At 49.0% G+C, this 17,379-nt stretch overlaps 1 protein-coding gene and 1 pseudogene across 5 annotated transcripts in view; both read right to left on the reverse strand.

Annotated features, from left to right (window-relative positions):
- Window positions 1–17,379, reverse strand: part of SLC20A2 (solute carrier family 20 member 2) — a 108,906-nt gene that overhangs the window by 41,983 nt on the left and 49,544 nt on the right. For 4 of the 5 annotated variants that reach the window (XM_061134645.1, XM_061134643.1, XM_061134644.1 and 1 more), the window contains 3 exons: window positions 9,473–10,024; window positions 1,494–1,634; window positions 140–225 (listed from right to left, as the gene is read on the reverse strand). In XM_061134645.1, coding sequence (XP_060990628.1) covers window positions 140–225; window positions 1,494–1,634; window positions 9,473–9,761 — 516 coding nt within the window. In that variant the 5' untranslated portion in view covers window positions 9,762–10,024. Of the gene's footprint in view, window positions 1–139; window positions 226–1,493; window positions 1,635–9,472; window positions 10,025–13,815; window positions 13,975–17,379 lie in introns of those variants that run through there. The other variant, XM_061134647.1, reaches the window with a different exon arrangement.
- On the reverse strand, window positions 6,405–8,378 carry LOC133050362 (large ribosomal subunit protein uL11-like; annotated as a pseudogene).

Below are 17,379 nucleotides of genomic sequence, written 5' to 3' on the forward strand. Positions count from 1 at the left end.
TTTATCATAATGTCTGATTCCAACCTCGGGGACTGTGCCTTAGTAATTATCCCCCTGAGCCCTCTCACTATCAATTTTTATTGAGCAGAACCAAACTTAGATCTAAAACTTAACTAAGAAAGATAATAAACTCGCTTACCTTTTTTAAGATGAACATTCTGATCAGTACAAACAGCACGCCAGACATGAAACCAGACAACAGTGGAGATATAAACCAAGAAGCAACTGAATAATTAAAAGAAAATCTAATGAATGTTAAAATTCTACATAATTCAGGTCCTATTTACATAAAAAGCGGTTAACTAACATACAGCACTTACATTAACAAACATTCCTAGAATTATTCACCTTAACTCAGAACTCAACAAACCCACTGACCTCCACACGGGGGTCACCACCCTCAGACACAAACCCCACCCAGACAAGCACGAACTCCTCCAGCCCACCAAGCACGCGGCCACCCCAGCTCTGGCCTCTGAAGACGGTTCCTCTGATTCCCACCGAGCCCCTTCCTGTGTCAGCTGCGGGGGTCACTGAAAGGGCAGCCCCATCCCTTTCATATTCCAAGGCCAGCCTGACACTGTCACCCCGCAGCCTCTGGCCACGCACTAGAAACATCTGCAGGGAGTTTTCAAAAACCAGTTAACGCTCTGGCTCCAGCTGCAGAACTCTGATTTCAAAGGTTTGGAATGGGGTCTGGGCACTGATATCTTTATTGCTCTCCCAGGTAATTCTAAAGTGCAGCCGGAATCAAACCACTGTTTCAGGAGCTGGGGATCTCGGGTGAGATTCCCAGGATCTCAGGTGAGTTTCTGGGGAGTTCATCTGAGTTTCCTGGGATCAGGTGAGTTCTCTGGCCATTTGTGTTCTGCCTGGCAGGTCAGGGGTCCGTTCAGGCTGGGGGTCCTGAGGCCACTATGATTCGTAAAACAATGGAGGTGGGTGAGAGATCTGTGTTTTTTGCAATGAGCATGTGGGTACTTATGGGGTTCGATGGATTTTCCTCTAGCTGAAGAAGTCAGAGGCAGGAAGCAAGCTGTCAGGCCTCTCTAAACAGTCCCCACTGGGCAGCCCACAATGCAGAAGGAGCATCAGGTAGACTGCGGGGGGACTCCTGGATGCAGTGGGGGTAAGCACCTCACTTCCACACTTGCCCATCACCAGGGACTCTGACTCCTGGACAAGGGCCCCAAGTTTTTCTCTGCCTACAGACTGATTTCAACCAGGTAAATTTCTTAACTCCCTGTGAACAGCAGATAAGACACTGGTTTTCAAAGCTGAATGACAATGCGGCATTTGATAAGAGCGTCTGGAGTTAAAAAAAAAACAACTGCGTGACAGTTCACCATCTCTGCTACCAGAAATTTTAAGGGAAAACGTATTATCAGCATACATGAACATTTAAAGGAAAAAACATCATGGTAACTTTTAATAACACTTACTCTAGAAAATGTAAACTTTCCTTCTTATACGTAAAAGAAAATGCCAATTACCAATCTTGACCAGCTCCATCCACTGCACACCTTGGGTACCAATTGCGACGAGGGAGAACCCGATGGTGGCCCCGACGATGCAGTGAGTCCCCGAGATTGGGAGCCTCAGGAAGGATGCGATGAGCTGCCAGACAGCTGAGCCTGTGGGTTGAAGATAAAAAACAAAGACGGAAGAAAGTCAGGTACACGGTGCAGTGTCTCAGATCGCCACAGAAGGAAGAAAACCCAAATTACACTCCTTCCTTACCCCTACCTGGGGTTAATTGTCTCTGGGTTGTTTCTTAACAAAGTCCCGACAGAAACCACTCAAATAACTTTAGGCAAAGGAGCACTCTTCAACACGGACGGGATAATGATGATCTATTCAAGCAAAAGTCTTTGATAGAATGAAAAGAAAAGCCTGCAAGTGGCCTCTGTCATGTTTAAGCAGGGATGCAGGTGATGAGTGAGTTCTGATGTGAAGCGTGGTCAGGAACAAGCAGGACACTGAGAACCAATGAACATGAAGAAACAAGAAAGGCTGTGTCTCAGAGAAGATTTTGCTGTAGCTAACATCTTCTGGTTGCATCATAAGGAGACTGGATACAGGCTTATGTATACTCATCGGTACAAGAGGGTAAAACACAAATGTCAGATCACGGTGTTAGGACTTCCCTGGTGGTCCCATGTGTGTGCTTAGTCGCTCAGTCATGTCCGCCTCTTTGCAACCCCGTGGATGGTAACCCGCCAGGCTCCTCTGTCCGTGGGGATTCTCCAGGCAAGAATACTAGAGTGGGTTGCCATGCCCTCCTCCAGGGTAGCTTCCCAATCCAGGGATTGAACCCAGGTCTCCCGCATTGCAGGTGGATTCCTTACTGTCTGAGCCACTGGGGAAGCCCTGGTGGTTCAGTGGTTAAGAATCTGCCTGCCAACACAGGGGACGCAGGTTTGACCTTGGTCTGGGAAGATCCCGTGGATCCAGGGGAAACTAGGCCCGTGAATCACAACTACTGAGCCAGCGCTCTGGAGCCTATGCTCCGCAACAAGAGAAGCCACTGCAAAGAGACGCCTGCCAGCCACAACCACTGAGCCCCCACCCATTGCAACTAGAGAAAAGTCCGAGCGGCAACAAAGACCCAGGGCAGCCCCCCAAAATCACAACTGTCGTACACCTAAAACCGGTATTACCAATGTCATGTCAAATACACTTCAATTAAAAAAAAAAAAGAAAGAACGTAATCCCATGTTGCTTCTCATATTTTTGCCTCTCCCATGAGAAGCAACTGTGATACCAAACCCCAGACTGGGCACCTACCCCCAGCCCCTGCCCAGCCGCCAGGCCTTTTCGGCCTGCTCCCTCCAAGCCTGCAAACTCTCAGGAGTCAAGAGGATCCCTGCGTTTTGGCTTTGTGTCCTTTCACCTCAGCTTCACCACCCTCTTTCAGGCTTCGTGTTTTGCTAGGCGAGAGTTCACTCCAGATATTTTCATAAGCAGATCAGGTTTTGCAGGGAGTATTAAAAGCACCGGCTGGGGAGAGATCGCTTTCAGAAACAGTTGTTGAAAAGCTCATGAAGGACCGCAGGGGAACAAAGGGCCGGGCTGATAAACAGGGCACGTCATTAATCCCAAGCGTTAATTCTGGAAATCTGGTTGCTTGGCAGCAGCAGAGCCTTCAAACAGACCCCTGGCATTTTCTCCAAAAATATCTGTGCTACGGAGGCTCATGAGAGGTCTCAGTTTGTGCAGCAAGGCTGCCAGCTGCCCCGGGAGCGCCGGGCGCCACGACCTTTGAGCCGAAGCGGGCCGTGACCCCGAGTCTATCCCTGAAACGTGTGCTGGGAGCAGAAGGGCCAGCCTGGGGCTGCCAATCTGGTGACAGGCTGGATGGCGGCGCCCACGCTCCCCCGCGGACAGTTCTGTGAGCCGGGACACCTAAGCCCTGGGCTCCTAGGGGGACGGATTGTTTTAAAAATAAAGCCAGAGTTGGGAGTGTGTTACACAGCACAGAACCAGAGCTGAAAAAGCAACCTTTATGATTGATAGTCTTACAAAAATTAAAGTAACCCAGTGATGTTATGAGAATGAGAAAAATTGACCTACATGAACTCAGACCGTGCAGTTTTCTGTCTTGAAAGCCACTCTCCTCTCCCTGGGCTGACTTTACAATAAGAAGGTTTGAAAGGAGAGGTGGGGGGATGGGGTTGCCTGAGAGAAAGAGGGGAGAAATGACCAGAGGATGGAGGGGAAGACAGAAGCCTTGTGAGCAGGGGTCTTGTGAGGCGAGCGTGGGTGAGAGGCCTCTTCGACCTTGGGGAATCCTGAAGGTGAATGGCAGTATATTAACATTAAGAAAAACAGTGGGAAGGACTCCCATAGAGGTCCAGTGGCTAAGACTCCAAGCTCCCAATGCAGGGGGCCCAGGTTCCATCCCGGGTCAGGGAACCAGGTCCCACATGTCACAAGTAAGAGCTCGCATGCTGCAACTAAAGCTCTCTCTGCCACAACTAAGACCTGTGCAGCCAAACAAACACATAAATATTTGAAAAAAGAAAAACCGTGGGAAAAAGAGATAGTCTAACCTAAAGATAAAGGTGACCCGCCACGAAGGAAGGGATTAAGTGTGGGATTGGGGTGCAAGGAGAAGAGGGTGGCAGAGGATGAGATGGTTGGATGGCTTCACCCACTTAATGGACATGAATCTGAGCAAACCCTGGGAGACAGTGAAGGACAGGGAGGCCTGCTGTGCTGCAGTCCATGGGGTTGCAGAGAGCTGGACACGACTGAGCAACATAGGGTGCAGGACAAAACCTGGGGAGACTGGGGGTTAAGACGGCATCTCTGGGGCTACGGGTTCCCAGGCAAGGAAAGAATGGCAGAGCAGGTGTGGGTTACAGGGCGGCAGAGGGGACCCAGCACTTCCCAGCGTGGTTCGGGGGACGGCTCGGTCACGCTGCTGTCCATATTGCTGTGAAAAGATGGAGAATTCTGAATTCTCAGTGGATTTTGGGGCCCATGGCCGGTTGCATACTAAGTGGATTGACTACTGCTTTAGGGCTGAGCTAGAGTTCCCAGAGAGGCCGTGCTCAGGAAGCCCAGCTGGCATGAACAACGTCTTCCACCCAATCAACTCAATGCTACCATCGTGCTATGGGAAAACACAGAGACCCATGGGCTTGGGGCAAAGTTTATCAAGGAAAAAAGAGGGAAAAAATGGAGTAAAAAAGACCGGGGAGGAAAGGGGAAAAGAAAGGGATGTTGGCTTTAAGAGAGGAAGACTGGGAGAATTCAGGCATTTGAACAGAATCATCTTGATTTCAGCCAAACATAATTATATCACCATCTCAAAACTACCCAGAATTCTCATGTTCAAGGAAACCAATTTTAAATGTCTAGGTAACTCTCATCTCACCAACTCCCAACAAAATAGGCTTTGAAATTCATCTAACCACACATCAAAAAAAAAAAAAAAAAAAAAAAGAAAGAAAGAAACCAAAACAAACAAAATCAAGTTATTCAAGCAAAACCACAAACTGCTTTGGTTAACCTAAATTCTAGTGGAGGTAAGTATCCTTCATTTTTTGAGTGTGAGAGACTAGGTCAGGGTTGGGAAAACCCCAAAGCTGGACAAGTTAAGCTGTCCACACAGCAAGTCAGTGGTGACAAAGAGCTCAGCTCGTAGACCTTCTGCCCACCTGGGGCCCCGGGGCAGCCTCACCGACAAACCTCCTGGACAAGTACCACCACCCCCCACAGGGCCCATCCAACACGAGAAGAAACTGCTGTTAAGGCTGAACGTCATCACTCTAGACCACACATGGCTCTACTCAATACTCTGTAGCGACCTATATGGGGAACAAATCTATAAAGAGAGGATATATGTATAACTGACTCACTTTAGTATACACCCGAAACTAACACAATATTGTAAATCAACTATATGCCAACAAAAATCTAAAAAGACTGAACTTGAACAATGTTTTTATTTCTCCTTTACTTTCAACATATCTTGTCCGCATCACCCTGACTGACAAAACTTTAATTTCTGCTTGATATGATTCAGTTGAGTAGCTCCAACTCTTTGCGACCCCATGGACTGCAGCATGCCAGGTCTCCCTGTCCATCACCAGCTCCCAGAGTTTACTCAAACTCATGTCCATCGAGTCGGTGATGCCATCCAGCCATCTCATCCTCTGTCATCCCCTTCTCCTCCTGTCTTCAATCTTTCCCAGCATCAGGGTCTTTTCAAATGAGTCAGCTCTTCACATCAAGTGGCTAAAGCATTGGAGTTTCAGCTTTAACATCAGTCCTTCCAGTGAATATTCAGGACTGATTTCCTTTAGGATGGACTGGTTAGGTCTCCTTGCAGTCCAAGAGACTCTTAAGAGTCTTCTCCTACACCACAGTTCAAAAGCATCAATTCTTCGGCACTCAGCTTTCTTTATGATCCATCTCTCACATCTATACATGACTACTGGACAAACCATAGCTTTGACTAGACGGACCTTTGTTGGCAAAGTAATGTCTCTGCTTTTTAATATGATGTCTAGATTGGTCATAGCTTTTCTTCCAAGGAGCAAGAGTCTTTTAATTTCATGGCTGCAGTCACCATCTGCAGTGATTTTGGAGCCCCAAAAAAGTCTGTCACTGTTCCCATTGTTTCCTCATCTATTTGCCATGAAGTGATGGGACCAGATGCCATGATCTCAGTTTTTTGAATGTTCAGTTTTAAGCCAACTTTTTTACTCTCCTCTTTTACTTTCATCAAGAGGCTCTTTAGTTCTTCACTTTCTGCCATAAGGGTGGTGTCATCTGCATATCTGAGGTTATTGATCTTTCTCCCAGCAATCTTGATTCCAGCTTATGCTTTATCCAGCCTGGTATTTCACATGATATACTCTGCATATAAATTAAATAAGCAAGGTGACAATATACAGCCTTGACGGACTCCTTTTCCTATTTGGAACCAGTCTGTTTTTCCATGTCTGGTTCTAACTGTTGTTTTTTGACCTGCATACAGATTTCTCAGGAGGCAGGTAAGGTGGTGTGGTCTGATTGATATGAATTTGTCTTACATATTGATCACCATTACTGAGGGTGATTTTTACAAGTAACTGTTATTTTTCTAAGGGAAATGTCAATTATACCTGACTATGATGAGAAGCATATATTCAATGAAGGTGAATAAAATTCAATCATTATGATAACTGTTATGGTAAATGATTTTTTCTTTGTCAAACAACCCTCTCTTAAATTAGTTTCCTTAGACGTTCTTAACTAGCTGGGTACTCCATCACACCACTGTTGATGTCACCTATGAGGTGGTGGGGGTGGCGGCTGTCAACACTGCAGCCCACAGACTGGGTGGTCCCCAGGATCTCTTTAATTGTTACAGAGACTTCTCCAGCCAAGACCACTGCTGCATCTGTCGGGCAACGTTGACAGTCTCATCAAAAGTGGTGTTTCCACTCTGCTATGTTTCTCTGCCTCTTTCCGTCTCTTGGCAGCTGTTTGAGGGCTCTGGTGATCAGGGCAGAGGCAGAAGGTGCCACCTCAACGTGGGCTTGTCTGTGCTACATGCTCACTTTCATTGTCATCCTCACACCCTTCCAATCACCGGTTGCCTTGGCCATGTCATCACCAATCCTTTTTTAGAGACAGACCCAGGGGGCTGAGCTTGGGGGCCAGGGCAGACAAGGGACCTACTTCCCCACCGGGGCACATCAGGTACACAACTGTGATCTCGTTGGGGTCATCAAACTTAGGCAGCAAGGTGGGGGAGGCTGATGTCGGACAAACCTGGATTCAGGACAACCAAAAAAAGCTGCACCTTGGCCTCCTCTAAGCCCAAAGTCTGATAGTAAATATTTAATTCTTAAAAATAATGATCAGTTATATCAATCATGAGCCTTCCATCTTTCAAACACAAAATGTGCAGCTGAGGAAGAGGAATTTTGAGCACCTATGATCAACCTACCATGCTTCAGTTCAGTAGCTCAGTCGTGTCCGACTCTTTGCAGCCCCCATGGACTGCAGCACGCCAGGCCTCCTTGTCCATCACCAACTCCTGGAGTTTACCCAAACTCACGTCCATTGAGTCAGTGATGCCATCCAGCCATCTCATCCTCTGTTGTCCCCTTCTCCTCCTGCCTTCAATCCTTCCCAGCATCAGGGTCTTTTCAAATGACCCAGTTCTTTGTACCAGATGGCCAAAGTATTGGAGTTTCAGCTTCAACATCATGTCGTCTAATGAACACTCAGGACTGATCTCCCTTAGGATGGACTGGTTGGATCTCTTTGAAGTCCAAGACTCTCAAGCAGAAATAGATGTTTTTCTGGAACTCTCTTGCTTTTTCAATGATCCAGCGGATGTTGGCAATTTGATCTCTGGTTCCTCTGCCTTTTCTAAATCCAGCTTGAACATCTGGAAGTTTACGGTTCACGTATTGCTGAAGCCTGGCTTGGAGAATTTTGAGCATTACTTTGCTAGCGTGTGAGATGGGCGCAACTGTGCGGTAGTTTGAGCATTCTTTGGCATTGCCTTTCTTTGTGATTGGAATGAAAACTGACCTTTTCCAGTCCTGTGGCCACTGCTGAGTCACTTAGTAGTATTTAATTCCTTACTCAGGACCTCCGTCTTCTTCTAATCAAAGACCTCAACTACTTCTCAGACTAACCTGCTGTCACAAAAAAGATGATGGGCCATCCTAAACCTGGCAAATGACCTGCACATCCTCAGTGCTACAGAAGTGCTGGTGGTGACCAATCTTGGGACCTGTGGGATAGAGCCGTGTTCTTGGTCCACCAGCATCCGGCCTCCCAAGGCATGGCTCTCCCCACAAAAGCACGTGGCCTGCTGCAAACAGAAGGTGGCAGGACACCCCTCTCACCCCCCACCCCTTGCCCATGCAGAACCGCCACTGCTGTGCATCACCTGGACCAACAGGCAAGCGGAGGAGGGTCTTGTCGGCTGCATCTAAGGCCCTGCTGCCTGAACCTCTCAGCTTGGTGAGGGAGCACCCATGCTGCTACAGTGAGGGAGCACTCATGCTGCTACAGGTCTCAGATCAGTGCGGGCAGAGAAGGACCCACACATCCAGTCAGTGATCCTCTTCCAGTGCAGCTCACTGCCCTCCACACTCCTCTTTCATCCACCCTGACGCTACCCATAAGAGGTCCTACTGCAAACAGGTGACGTACAAATGCCTGAAACAAAAGCCGGAACACAAAACAAGCATACCAGATGGAGCTCCCAGGGGCGGAATCAGAAAATCCAAACAAAAACCAACAAAAGGATGACAAATGACAGAGAAGACCAATGTTTCTTGAAACATAGGCACTTAAGATTCATTTGGTAACTGCTCTAAAACTTAAATTGAGAATAGAAAAGTTAAGCTAATAAATACTGTTTCTTGGCATCCATGTTTTATGATAAAACATTGCCTTGGAACTAATGAAAAATATATGAAAAAACAGAAATAAATCTTCAAGGTTTATAAATAAACCTAAGTAAACCTCTGAAACACATTCACTTTAAGTTCTTTCTTTAAGAACTTTCAAATAGCTTTAAAATGACAAAGAGCTATGCTATAAATATCTTCTTTTCTGGACTTTTTGAAAAGCACTGACTTAGCCAAAATCTATTTGAATACATTCAAGAAAGAGGTGATTGCTTGACATCTGAACACTGACCAAAATCATAATATACAGAAAGCACAAATAAGATATAATAAATGAGAAACAAATCTGAAAAATATACATATACATATATACATATACATGTATATTAATTACATACACATATATCTGAATTACTGTGTTATACACCTGAAAATAACACAATACTCTAAATCAGCTATACTCCTATTTAAAAAAAAAACAACTAATCAAACCAGCTTTTGAAAAGTTAAAGCAAAAGTCTCATTTATGGGTATGACAGAAGTCGGGTGGAGAAGTGGGTCAGTGGACACATTCCCACGGGCGGGAAGACGAGGCTACTTACCGACCATGGCACTGACCTCCCCGGCCATCAGCGTCTCCACGGTGTTGTTGTACAGGTTCACGTCGATGATGCCCTTCCGGATGGTCTCTCCGACTTTGGCCCCCAGCAACACCGAGCCGGTGGTTTCGAAGATGGAAGCCAGGATACAGGCCTGCCTCAAGGTCACCACGCCCGAGCCCACGGCAGTACCAAACGAATTGGCAACATCATTGGCACCCACAGAAAATGCCAAGATAAAAGCTATGATAAAACCCAAGATGACCATCCACAGGTACTCGTCCATCGCCATTGTGGACGTGGGGTGCCGGGTGCTTTTCTTGTGCGGAAATCTCTGAAACTGGCCGAGCGTGAGGTCCTACGGGGCGTGAGGCTGAGAGGTCCTGTGAACAGTGAGTCTGCTCTGGAAAGTGCCGGGTGATGTTGGGACTGCACAAACTGCTAACTGCTGGTTTTCAAACTACTGTCAGGACAGTTCATTGGGTTGTGTTCAGTCAGCGGTAAAACACATTCCATATTTTCCCTCCTGATCTGGGGAAGCTGTGAGGGCTCCTCCTGTGTCAGAAAAAAAAAAAACAACAAAAGGGATTAGTCACCCCGAGGAACGGGCGACAATGGTCTGTTCTTTCAGGAAGAAGCGTCTGGAGACGACTCATGGGCCCTCACTTTCGCAGGCATGTGGCCGACCTGACCATAAAGCAGTGCAAGGAAGATTATAAGCAGGCTAACTGCTACCCCCACCACCACCACCAAAAAAGGCTTGATTCTAAAACTTCAGAGGGTGATCATGCTTTATGATTATAGACTGACAGGAAGTCCTACTAGGGTACATTTCTACACAATCTGTAGAATATATGTGGCCTTTATTTTAGACAGAAAAAATTCCGTCAGAGGAGCAAAAGAAAAAGAAATGAGAAATTCAGAGTCACAGAGCTCATCAGATACACGGAACACGCCTAACTTCTTGGAGCAGGGTTACCCCAGCGTAGCTGGGACACTGTGGGGTGTGGCTCCTTGTGCACCTGCTCACATACATACTTCATACCAAGCTCACCAAACCTGTGTCTGAGCATGAAGTGACCCTTCTAGAGGGTGATGGGGGAGACAGAAGCTGAAGGCGCTTCCCAGCAGGATGGGGATGCTGGAGCAGAGCCACCTTGTCAGCGTGCGGGGGAGAGCAAGTCACTATGCGCCGCCTCCCACCTCACCTGGGGATAGCCAGAGGCCTGAGCACAGCCTGGGAGATCCCCCCCAGGTCTCCCCAGGGGCACCCCCAGATGTCCTCAGGGTTCCTCTGCAGAGCCCTGGGGAGATCCAGGGGAGAGCCCCAAGGAGATCTGGGGGGGAGCCCCAAGGAGATCTGCGGGGAGCACAAGGGAGATCTGGGGCGGGAGTCACAAGGAAATCTGGGGGGGAGCCCCAAGGGAGATCTGGGGGGAGCTCCAAGGAGGTATGGTGGAGCCCTGAGAATATCTGGGGGGGAGCTCCAATCTCCAGGGTTCCTCCCTAGATCTCCTTGGGGCTCCCCCCAGATCTGCTCGGGGATCCCCCCAGATCTCCCCGGGGCTCCCCCCAGATCTGCTTGGGGCTCCCCCCAGATGTCCCCAGGGCTCCCCTATATCTCCCCGGGCCTCCCCCCATATATTCTCATGGCTCCCCCATATCTCCTCAGACCTCCCCTCAGATTTCCTTGCAACTCCTCCTCCCCAGATCACCCCCTGCCAGATCTCATCTTATCCCCCAAGCCCGCCTGGGCTCACTGACCTCGGCTCCTGCCCACCTCCTCCCCTCACTTGCTCCTGCCTCTTCTATGAAAACCGCCAGCTTCCTCAGCTCAGGGCCTTCGTACCTGCTGGTCCCCAGGCCAGAAACAGCCTCTCTGCCAGCTCACCGCCCGCTCCAAGTCCCTTTCTGCCCAGACGTCACCACCGGAGCAGGCCCGACCTTGTCTAACAGCAGTGCCGCCCCCCCACCCATGCCACTATCCCTCTCTCTCACCCAACTGTTTGCCTTTTCTACTGACCACCTCATTCATTCGTTTACTCCCTCCCATCTGGCTTCACGCACGGGGATTCCCAGCTGTGTCTCCAGCACACAGACTAGCATCTGGCACGGGATAAGCCCTAAGCAAGCTGCTGAGTAAGTGAAGAAAGAAGCTCTTAGATAAAAGAAGAAAAAAACTCTTGCACAGGCTTCTTCCTGGGATGAAGAGGTGATGTCACAGAATTAAAACATCTGTGAAGGAAAAATGTCATGAAAAGCTTCGGAGTTGTGGTGTTCTATTATTATACAGAGTACCACGTCTGTGTACTTGAGCGGTTCTCAGCATTGAGAATGATCCCTATAAATGCTCATTGAACTGAGTTAGCCTCATATACCACATCATATAAAATATAACGATCAGTCAACATTAAGGTGATTTAAGGGAAAAAAGCAGGACACAAAATTTATGTACCTATCTATGACTGTGGCAATGTTAAAAGGTATATAAAAGACCCAGAGGTAATTCACTAAAAGTTAACAATGGCTGAGCTGACAAGCAGGAGTAGAGATCAATCTTTTCTCTCCTCCCAAAACTCTATACTGTTGTCGACATGCTTTCCAAATTAAAATAATACATAAAAACAAATCAACATAGAACCATCTTTTTAGGAACAATAATCAAAACGCAGCAGCCACACGTGTTGGCAGTGTGACAGGCCCAGGACAAAGCAGGAAGTGTGCCGAGACCACCTTCTCACTTTCTAAGCTTTGTAGCCCACATGACTCTGGAGACGTGGGGAAAGACCACGCTGAGTTGATAAATGAAAATACAAAGTCAAACCAGTGTGGGCCAATATTATCTACCTTGAAATACAAATAGTTCTAGAGGAAGCCTTGTCGGTCAGGTCAGGGGGCCCAGAGGCCAACAAGGACAGTACCGGATGCTGTTTACTGAGCGCCCTGGTGGGCCCGTCACCGGGAAGATGCTGAGTGACACGGGATGTGGTCCAGGATGGGAGAGGGATGCTCATCAACAGACACACGTCAGACTATCAGGTGTGACAGGTGCTGAAGGGGGAGGCCCGCATCATACACATAGCCTCACGAGCACAGAGATGGGGCACCTGGTCTGTGCGAGCAGGAGGGGGTCCCCTTCCACCTAAGGATGGGGGGGTCAACCTGGGACGGGGGGGGCAGGTCACTCCAGGCGGTTCCCAGTTGGGAACGAGTGGCATGAGGGGGGAGACGGAGGCTGGGCTGGACCACACTGCCGGTGGCCACCTGCTAACACTGGGGGGTTCTGTTAGAGGGGTGCTGGCGTGCTCAGGCTCTCCTTCCTGGAGGCCCCTGGCCACAGTGCAGAGGCGGGCCAAGGTAGAGGCAGGAGCAGACGTGGGGAGACTGCCTCCGAGGCCCCTGCACGGCGCAGGTGCAGATGGGGTGTCCTGAGCTGGGGACAGGGTGCTGACAAGGGGCAGAGAAGGGACAGAAAGAGGGGCTCTGGTGGCTGATGCCGCCAGGACGCAGTGCTGGCTCATCATGGGGATGGAGACAGGAGCTGGGCTGAGGAGTCACCGGGTGGAGTGTTCTCCCATCTGCGCTGTGCTTGGTTTGGTTGGTAGGTGTCAGGGCAGGGTCTGGGCACAGCTCACGGCTGGACACCGACATACACCCGGGGTGAGGCGGGGCCCTCGGACCAGTTTGCTTCATGAGGGTTTCATAGTCTTTGTGGTACCCCAGCACTCTTTCAGAGCAGGGGTTCTCTCTGCCACTCCCGTGACCTTAGACAGCTGATCTCCACAATTACGTCTGTGTTTTCTCCTTCACACTCAACCCCCGAAGTTCCAAAGCACCTGGCTGAGGAGAAAGGCCTGCCCCTTTTAAGAGACCAAATCATTTCCATCTTGCGTGATATTTACCCAGCCTACTTCCTATTGCAAGTACCAACACTTTGATTTTCTTCATTGATTTTTGTCCAACACGGGCAAAACGAAGTGCTTAAATAACTACACAACAGGATGCATTGAAAAAGAGGGTCGCACTGCTGAAACAGCCCTTGGTGGGCCGGAAAACCACCATGGAAGCGGTAGCTTGTCAAGAACGTGGCCAAATTCAGAGTGGCCGAGGCCTGACCAGAAGGCTCGTGTCTGAAAGTAGAATTTTGAAGTGGGGGGTGGGGGGGGATTGATCACATCAGGGCGGAAATTCACCCTATTCAGTAAGTCAATAAGTGACGCTGGGCCAACGTGTCAGCTGCTAACTATCTAGAAGGAAGGAAAAAGTGAGAATTCCTACCTCACCCCAAGTGAAAGATTTAAATATAAAAACTGAAATCGGAATAAAGACTACAGGTAAATATTTACTCGATATTGGGACGGGGACGCCTAGCCGTGACACTGGCGGCATTGGATGGAAACACATGTGCATTCACGGGTCTCCTGCAGACAGAGGCTCTGAGTGTAGGAGCAACAATGAAAACGCCTTCTCTCTTCCTCAGCGGTGATGCTCAGTCTGGGGTGACGCCGATCAGAAGACCTCCAGCAAACGCCTTGTTCTTCCTACCTCTCCTCCAAGGGCTTTTCTGAGAAGTGTCAGGACATGATAGGAGGTGGGCTGGAACCAAGCTTTCCTCTTCCCTCTCCTTGGCCGAGTGTGAAAACCCCTAAATGGCCGGACTCACAGACCTAGGGTTACAAGATGCTCGTCGGTTTTAAGATGCCCCCGACCTCTTGCATTGTAGGAGCAGAGCCCTCGAGAGTTCGAACTCCTGCAAGAAGTACTGAGGGTTTCGTAAGGTCTGTGTCCCAGACGGGTCATGTTCACAAGAGCCTGCCTTTCCCTGGTGAGCTGGCGACTCAGCTCACCCTGGCGCGGCCTGGTGCCTGGGCCTTCGGCTCTGAGCCGCGCCCCCAGGGCTCCTGCGTGGAGGCTTCCAGGCTCTCTTTCTCTGTCAGCGTTGACTCAACTCTCCCCAACACCCTCCTCCCCACCCTGGGAATTGGAATGTTTACAGAAGCGTGAAAACAAACATTCTCAGAATATTTCTAGTCAGGTTTGTACACTGCTTAAGAACAGGAATGTTGCTGAGTTGTGGCGTTTAATAAATTTTGGTGCGTAGAGAAGCCTGGATCAGGGGGGTCCTGCTCTGAAATGCTGCCAACGGTGACACCCAGGAGACCCTTGACCCTCCCAGCAAAGGCCTGCTCCAGCGCCCCCCACCCTCCACCGGCCTGGGGTCTAACCATCTCCCCAGTCGGCACCTACCCTCCCCAGACAAGCAGATCCACAGCGGTGGGCTGTGGGCTGTTCGGGGACCCAGACTCAGGCAGAAAAGAATCCCAAAGATGACTTCCGGCTTTTCCCCCCAAGTACACACCTATTTCTATCAGTTCACCTGCCAATCTCAAACTCAGTTTTTTTTTTTAAAAACACCCCTGATCTTGAAGGACGCTAGCTGAGCTAGCATCATGTTTCACCCAAGTCCTCCTCCTGCCCCTGTGATGCCAAAGGAATTCAATAAATCTATAAAAGGTCTTATTTCCTGGGTCTGCTAGGAAACAGCCTCAGTAGGGCATGGTCCTGATGAGGCTTAATCTTATTTACTGACATGAGCTGAGTCATAACTAACAGTTGCCTCCATCCTCCGGCTCAGAATTCAGAAGCAGATACCAGGACAGGATCCCCTGTGTCATTCCGGCCCGTGAGGACCTTTTCCGAAGGCTCATGGCTGCACCCAGGCCAGGCCTTCCTGCCAACAGGCGACAGGAAGGAGCCAGGTCCCCACGCAGAAAACCTGGGGTTCTGAAGTAATTTCCCAACTCCTTTCCTGAGGCCCCAGGTACCTCACACACACAACTCTCTGAAAATGAAAAGCCTGCTCTCCTGGCAGCCCACACTGCATCGGGAGTTCTGACACTTATAGGTCAAAACGTCGGGGGAGATGTATTCCTTCAGGGGCAGGATGTAAAATCCTGTAACCCTGCTACCTGCTGGTGAGCCTGACGGATAAGATGTAAAGATGACGATTTTTTCTTCCCTGGTGATATTTCAACAGAATGGAAGATTTCACTTTTGGAATCTTGCAGAAAACGGTGCAGCAAGCACAAACATTTTTTTCACCATTCAGGATGCAGACCTTGTCATAAAGAGTCTCTGTTAACATTCTTCTTGAGTAGCTTGTTGACTTTACACGCTTAAAATGTAAAAGGGCTTCCCTGGTGGCTCAGATAGTAAAGCGTTTGCCTGCAAAGCGGGAGACCCAGGTTCGATCCCTGGGTCGGGAAGATTCCCTGGAGAAAGAAATGGCAACCCACTCCGGTACTCTTGCCTGGAAAATTCCATGGACGGAGGAGCCTGATAGGCTACAGTCCATGGGGTTGCAAAGAGTCGGATAGGACTGAGCAACTTCACTTTCTTTCTAAAAGGTAAAAAATAGTTCAAAAAGTAACAGTATATTTAAGATAGAAAATACTGAACTTCATGTTTTCACATAAATGATGAAAAACTGAAGTATTACTAGGAAGGGTCTGAAACAGGTCTCAACTCCCTTTTAAAGGGCCTGTTCCCAGATAAGCCATCCAGCACTGGGAGCAGAGACACCTGGAGACAGGCAGACGGGTGCTATCCTGATGGAGGCGGGGAGAGGCGAGGGGCAGAGGGGATGAGGAGGGAGGAGGGAGAGAGAAGGGGAAGAAATGACATCAGAAGGTTAGGGACCACCTGGAACAGGGGGACGGAGGTGGAGGATGCAGGGGATGGAGCATGGACACACAGCCTGATAACAGCGACCTAAGACATGCAAAGTGAATGATGCAAAGTGGAACAGAAGAGGCCAGGACATCGGCCCAGCCCTGAGTGTCCTTGCCCCCTCCTTTTCTCTCTACTATTAAAGAGGAGCACCTGTTTCTCCCACCTGGAGAAGGGGACGAGCCCAGGACAGGTCACCCCGGTCCACCCCAGTCTACAGCTGCCCTGGGCAACTCATGTCCATGCACCGTCGGTGAAGAGGTGTGCGAGGTCCCAGCTCAGCACGGGGAGTCCACACGTGGGGAACCTGTCGTCACCGGCAGAGAAAGCCCTGGGCAATGGGCAGGAAACCTGAGGCCTGAGCCTGGCCCTGCGACTAACCCGCGATGTGACCACAGATAAGTCTTGTTTCATCATCGGTAAAGGGTGGGGGGGTAGTAATAACACGTGGACTTTTTGGAATATTGTCAGGGTCAAATCCATTTCTTTCAAAGTGTTTGCGAGTTGTGGTTGGCTTTAAGCAACTTGAAGTTATTGGTTATCGAGGCAGTCACAGGGAGAATAAGAGCGTAAGGGTCCAAAACCCTTCGGGAAGGGTCTTCCTCACTCACACGGCCCTGCCTCCCTCGAGGGCTGCTCTTCTTCTTCCTGCTGCACAAACTCTGGCCTTGTCTTTGCCGAAAGACTGACACACACCGTAAGGCTCAGCAACTACGTGGAGGGGTGGACGGAGGTGAAGGGGTTAGAGAGAAAAGAACTCACAAAAGTGCTCGGAAAAAAAGTCTGCACAAAATGGGAAAGCCATTTTGGAAAAGAACTCTGGGGTTTCTCATACCCTAAAGCAAGCCAGCAGTCCCGTTCTGAGGAGCACTGACCCGAGAGAAATGGAAACACACGTCTGTACAGGAGACTCTGTCCTCTCCAGAGTAGTTGCTATTACTATGCATATGTGTCAAAACTTATGCAACTGTACCCTGACAACTGGTGGGCTTGCCTGTATGTAAATTATGCTTCGGTAAAGCTGCTTAGAAAATAACACTGGAATATATAAACGCAGTGCGGTGATGGATGCATTAATTAACTAGATGGGAAGAATTCTTTTGCAATATATATGTATAAAAACATATAAAATTATCACAGGGTACACTTCATATTGTAATATTTAAATGATAATCTTACCA

This window comes from Dama dama, chromosome 32 (assembly GCF_033118175.1).
Source record: "Dama dama isolate Ldn47 chromosome 32, ASM3311817v1, whole genome shotgun sequence".
Taxonomy (NCBI): Eukaryota; Metazoa; Chordata; class Mammalia; order Artiodactyla; family Cervidae; genus Dama; species Dama dama.